At 34.7% G+C, this 6,552-nt stretch overlaps 1 protein-coding gene across 1 annotated transcript in view; it reads left to right on the plus strand.

Annotated features, from left to right (window-relative positions):
* The first annotated feature begins 902 nt into the window (after positions 1–902).
* The window catches only part of LOC102604359 (ABC transporter C family member 2-like), a 42,568-nt gene continuing 36,918 nt past the window's right edge, over positions 903–6,552 (plus strand). The window contains exons 1-4 of the mRNA XM_006362450.2: positions 903–1,229; positions 2,370–2,807; positions 3,624–3,802; positions 4,728–4,767. Of these exons, the coding sequence (XP_006362512.1) occupies positions 2,475–2,807; positions 3,624–3,802; positions 4,728–4,767 (552 nt within the window). The 5' untranslated portion in view covers positions 903–1,229; positions 2,370–2,474. The remainder of the gene's footprint in view (positions 1,230–2,369; positions 2,808–3,623; positions 3,803–4,727; positions 4,768–6,552) is intronic.

Below are 6,552 nucleotides of genomic sequence, written 5' to 3' on the forward strand. Positions count from 1 at the left end.
CTTTGAAAGTTGTTGGGCAAATTTTGCCTCTAAGACAAGAGTTATAGAACATCTATTAAATCAAGACACAATGTGGTAGTGCATGATGCATATCTTATTGATTTGAAGTTTTCGATCTTTATGAAGCATCTCATAAGTTAAGACACAATAAGATAGAGTCAACTCTTGCCCATGAGACGCAACTTGTTCTTTGAAAGTTCTTGGGCTAAGTATGAACTTTAAGACAAGAGTTACAGCGCATCTGATAAATCAAGACACAATTTGGCAATATTAAGTCTTGCCCATGAGACATAACTTGTTTTGAAGTTCTTGCCTCTAAGACAAAAGTTCTAGAATATAAGCATCTCATAAATCAAGACACGATAAGAATAATGTCAACTCTTTCTTATAAGATGTAAATTTGTTCTTTAAAAGTTTTTGGGTTAAATATTATCTCTAAGACAAGAATTATAAAAGTACCTCATAAAATTTTGAACCAAACCAAATATATATATATATATATATATATATAGTAAGTATTTTTTTTTTATTTTATTCAAGTCAATCCAAACAGGTTTGAAATAAATTAATCTCATGAAATATTCCAATCATGTAATCTCCAAGCTTATCTCATCTCGCATAACAAACTAAACCTTTACACTTTATTTAGACAATTATTACAAATTGTTTTAATAAATACAACACTTGAATATATTATATCGCTTTTCAGTATTAACAATATCACGTAATAATAATTTAAAGAATAAATCTATGAAAAAATAAAATATAAAATAAAATTACTATATAAATAAATAACGACACAATCACACTAGATCAACCGAAACAAAACTTTTTGAATATAAAACCTCCTATGTAAAGTGATTTGGACTTCTCCCCTTCCAATTTTCCAGAAAAACTTATGTCATTGCTGACGAAGCTGTAAAATTATGACTTTTTCCCTTTTTAGCTTTCAAAATTCATTTAATTAATTTCTTTATTTGTTCTTTTTTTTCCCCCCAAAAATGTTTATTTGGATCCACAAAATCATTATTCGATTATCACTTCATTGAATAACTCTCTTACAAGAAGAATCTTTCACTACCCTTTCGTCCTCTCCCCAAATAGCATCCACCCCACTGAAAAAGACAGCTTTTTTCCCAATAAAGATGGTTGCTTTGTTGTATTTTTTGTTGTTTGTGTAAATCTTTACTGGTTCAGAAAGTGTACTTTTGTTTGATTCATATTTTGAGGTAAGACATACTAGTATTAGTGTAATATTTGAATCTATTGCTTAGTTTCTGCTTCTGGGTTGATGTTGTTTTTTCGCAATTAAGTATCTTTTTTGGACTTGGATACATATTTTGAAGCGGTTGACTTATGTAATTTTCTTCGAAAGACTTTAAATCTAGCTTAAATTTTTAATTTTTTTGTTTAGGTTATGTTTAATGGTGAAGATAAATGCTAGATGATAAGTATTTATGAAGTTCATGTTTTGAAAAAAGTGAACTTTTGTTTGATTTGATTCATCTTTTAAGGTAATTTGTAGTTTGAGTGATTTATATTAATTAATTGTAGTATAAGCTGTTTTCTAGTATTGCTTTTGGTACCTGCATTGGAGCTCGATTAGTCTGTATTTGGGTTGGGCCCATTTTTCCATATCCATTCTTGAAAATGAGACTTCTGGCCCATTCGTTGCACTTCCTTTTTTTTTTGGTGGTGTATTGCTTAGTAGCTGGAATGACACTACCAGAAGGATTTGGGTTTTCACACAAAGGAATTTTGGTTGTTTTTGGGGGTTATTTATTCAGAAGTTTGTGTTGGGTTGAGATTACAATTATGAGTGGTTGTTTTCTACACATTTTTTTTCAAGACTTTGTTAGCTTATTTTATTTCCTTATCTTTTTCAAGTGATGTGAAAAGCTGAAAATAAATTGATGTCATGAAGTTCCCATATTCGTGGAAAACAAAAAGATATAGATAAAGATGATTTATGAATTGACTTCTTAAGATAGGGTTTGGATTGGGTAGCATTGATGTTTGTTGAAAGTATAATTCATGGAGCAAATAATTAATGAGTCATGGTGTATGTAAGATTTTGACTAGGTGAATGCGGAGTATTCTATACCCATTACAAGTCTCTAGCAAAGTGTACAAGTTTAGTTTAAGTATTTTTTTTTTTTTTTTTGAATTTTCAACTGCTTATTTGGTATTATAGACGAATGCAATGGGTATGAGAGTACCCGCTGCCTAAACTCTACAATCCCCTCTCTTATATCTTGCAAATAAAGCTGATAATTTTATACTGCAGTTGTCATAGTCAAATCTTTTCACAACTCTGAAAAGGGTGAAATGTGCATAATACACTGAGCAATGAGCTTATTTTCTTGCAGGCTAATTACAGAGGTGATGCAGGGGCACAGTATTTTCATTTGAAGGAGAGGCAGGGTACGAGAAAGTATTGAGCTTGTAGAGGGTTACACGGGATATTGCTTATAATGGCTTTCAAGCCGTTGGATTGGTATTGCCAGCCAGTGGCAAATGGTGTGTGGTCAAAGGCTGTGGAAAATGCCTTTGGAGCTTATACCCCATGTGGAACAAACACTCTGGTTATATCTGTTTCTTATCTAGTCCTTTTGGCCTTGTGCTTAAACAGAGTATGGAAAATGATGAAAGATCTTTCAGTCCAAAGGTTTTGCTTGAGGTCAAATTACTATAACTACTTTCTGGGTCTTTTAGCTGCTTATTGCACTGCTGAGCCCTTGTTTAGATTGGTCATGCAAATATCAGCCTTGAACTTAGATGGCCAGCCTGGTCTTGCCCCATATGAGGTAGGTTTCTTTCAATGATATAGTGTGTTAGTGTTGTTTGTCTCTTTATGTAGTTTTGGGCAATCCTCACCTCATGATATAGTTTTTGAATTGAGTTAAGACTTAAAGGTCTGTTTTCTTATCATGATATTAGAGGCACCCATCCATGTCATTATGTGCCCCAGTATTGGGGTTATGTTGTCCATGCTCTAGTAGGCGTGCTGGGGTGGTTAGTGTGCCACATTGGTGGAGGGATGAGGTATATGCCTTATATGGTGTTGGGCAATCCTCACCTCCTGTGCTAGCTTTACCTCATGTGGTAACTTATGGGGTTGAGTTAGGCCCAAGGTCTATTTTGTTAACACTTAGCTTAAATATGCAACTTGTAAAGTTGATAGTTTGGAATTGCATGGGTTTACCATATAAATAAAGAATAAAAGTGTGACTAAAAAAGAATGATAAATCTAACTTATCCAATCTTTCTGTATCAATTCGAGGTATCTGATGTAGTAGCTGCTACTTGCTGAGATTTCTGGATGATATTTTGATCTTTCTTGCATAAGTTTCTTTTCCTTCTTTTATGAGCTATAATTTAGGTAACTTGGTCTGCAGTTACCCTTAAACTAATGGTGCTGGTATGTTTGATATTATGCTATCTGGTTGTTCTTCTGTTCCATTTAATGGTGACAGATGATGATGTAAGATATACTGAAAGTTGTTTCTTGGAGAACGAGTTGAGACCACAATGTGTTCCAGTAATAACAATTTTTTCAATTCTAACAGAAAAAAATTAATCTTATGCCACTTCTAATTTTTCGTCATCTTGTCATTTTTTAGATAATTTCCTTGACAATCGAGGTTCTTGCTTGGTTCTCAATACTGGTGATGACTGTTGTCGAGACAAAGGTGTATATCCGTGAGGCCAGGTGGTCTGTTCGGTTTGCAGTAATATACTGTTTGGTGGGGGACGTGGTGATGCTTAATCTTATCCCGACTGTGAGAGAGTACTATAATGAGTAAGTTGTTCATCCCCTTAGATAGTTCTCGAACTGATACAACAAATGAAGGTTTCGCGTGCATATGGTTAGTTATTCTCATAGTTGATGTTGTTGTCTTGCTACCATTGTATAATGGGTGTTATTGTCAGTAAGCACTTGAGTAGTTTTACGCGATATGCTTGAAATTGCCAAATGCTACTGTAATTATTCCACTTCTCTGTACCCCCCTCCCCCTTAGGTTTCTTAGTGAGCTTGCATTTTTTTTCAGAGTTATAACTGCATCCTAAGCAAAATCTTGTGAATTCTCCCATGAGTATATTTTCTCAGTTAAGGTTATGATTTTATCCCCAAGCCCCCCCAGAAAACCCTGGCACCAAAAGAAAAAACCTGTTGCTCTTGTTTTCTACTTCAAGAACTCCATGTTACCATCTCAAAAAAAAGTTAGTCTAAAACCTCATTCAGAGTTAAGGATGATTTCCCTGCTTGTCAACAATAGTTCTTTTCTGGAAAAGCAAAGTTAAAAAAAAGGAAGCTCCTCAAAGTAAGCTGCTGCTATACTTCTGATGAAGATCTTTATTGAGAGTTAAAAAGCTCATTTAAAGTTAAGGATGATTCCCCTGCTTGTCAACAGTAATTCTTTTCTGGTAAAGCAAAGTAAAAAAAATGAAGGTCCTCAAAATAAGCTGCTGCTGTACTTCTGATGAAGATATTTATGGAAACAAGCTAAAACAATAGTAGGAGACCGAGCATTGTCACTGTTTAATGCTTGCCTTTTCTGGTTGATGTTTAGGTGCCATATCAGGGTTCAATATTTTCTTTGTAGGTTTTAGTTCCAAAGCTCATAAGTTCTGAATCTCTGATATGAACAGATATACACACCAGGTTGGCTCATTCACATCTTCCTTTTTCCTTGCTAATTGAAGTTGTCTGTCTTTATGTGCAGATCAGTACTGTATTTGTACATCAGTGAGGTTGCTGTTCAGGTTTGTTGCTTTAAAATCTTTCATGTGCTCTAGAGTTATGTGATTATCAAGAGATGTTACTTGAAAATCTTTGCTTGGTGGTGTAAAATCATGTAAATGTGCTGTCTTGGCCTTAGGAAGCACACCCAAAATCGAGAGGACGTAGGCATTAGAATAAAACAAGGGAAAGTAAGCTTAATGATTAAAATGAAAATTGGAACCCACTGCAGGTTACCTGTGGAGAAAAAATTGCTTTACCTTATTGGAGTCTTAATCTAATTTATTTTTATCTCTATTTCACTGTTTTCTTTTGTATTTCATGTTTCTGGAATTTTCTAGGACAGAGAAACTTTAATAACTTCCAGAGTTTATAGTTCAAATACTTCTGAATTCTTAAAGATGGCAGTGGTTAGTCCTTTCTTGCTTGTCTTGCAGTTAAAGTAACTAGTAGCAGCATAGTGAAGAAGCTTGATTTTTTGTAAAATGGTTTTGGTATGATTGCTGAAATAGGAAAATTTGGAATCTGTGAGTACATTAGTAGTTACAGATTCCACTCAGAATTAGAACTTTTAATTTGCTTTAACTAAAGGGAAGTACAACACAAGTTCATCAAATAGGACCAAGATCATGAGGTAATTAAAATATGTGACTGGCAATAAAACTCCTTTATGGTTTCATCAATAAGGTCCCATACTATTAAAAGGAAAGTTTTTAGTTTTCACAAAGTCGGCTATAAGCAATGAGTTACAGACATTCTACTTATTCTATAGTTGTGTGTAGTTCCACAAACTATACATCTTTTTACATACACAAATTATCAAGTTATTGCAACTGCTCCCCCCTTTCAATTTATGTGTCTTTTCTTGTTAGTCTTGTTTCAAAAATAAAAATAAAAATGCCACGGTTCTATATTTGCAGAGTTCTAATTCCTACATTCAGTTTTTTTTTTGAAGAAGGTAACTTGTATTATGAACAAAAGGAATACTCAGAAAAGTATACCAGTAATACTTACAACAAAATTACAGAGGGAGAGGTGTCCCTACTAAGCTTCATAAATATCTAAAATACTAGGAATATCCTCTTCTTCTTGAGGATATTCGTGTTTACACCAAAAAAAGAAAAGGACTAGACAGTTCATCTTCAGTTTCTGCAGAGAGCAACTCTTGTTTTCGAAACATCTCTGGTTCCTTTCCATCCATATAGTCCACCAAATGCAGGCTGGGACAATCTTCCATCTCTCCCTGTGTCCCGACTGATTCCCATCTCTATTCCAGCAAGCTAGAGCCTCTTTGATGCTCCTTGGCATAGTCCAGCTTATGCCTTTTAAATTGATGAAAATCTGCCATAACTTAACAGTCTCTCTACAATGTAGAAAAAGATGATTTATTGTCTCAATCTCACATTCACAAAAAGAGCACCTAGAGCAAAACTGACGACCTCTTTTCATAAGGTTGTCCTGGGTGAGTGTGGCCTGTTTGGCTAGTAACCAAGTGAATCATGCAACCTTGAAGGGTACCTTGACTTTCCAGATCATCTTCCAGGGCCAGCCACTACTCTGAGAGACTGATCTTTGTGATGTCTTGTAAGCTGAACCAACTGAAAATCTGCCTTGCTTGTATGGTAGCCAAGATAGATTGCCCTCATTGGGGGTTAAATCTTTGTATTGCTCCAGAGTATTGAGTAGTTCAGCCACTCTGTTAATTTCCTAGTCGTTCAAGTGTCTCCTAAACCTGAGATCCACCCTTGATTGTCTCTCATTTCTCTAATTGTGGATACCTTTTGAAGGCTCAGGTTGAACAAGTCACG

This window comes from Solanum tuberosum, unplaced genomic scaffold (genome assembly GCF_000226075.1).
Source record: "Solanum tuberosum cultivar DM 1-3 516 R44 unplaced genomic scaffold, SolTub_3.0 scf00402, whole genome shotgun sequence".
NCBI lineage: Eukaryota > Viridiplantae > Streptophyta > Magnoliopsida > Solanales > Solanaceae > Solanum > Solanum tuberosum.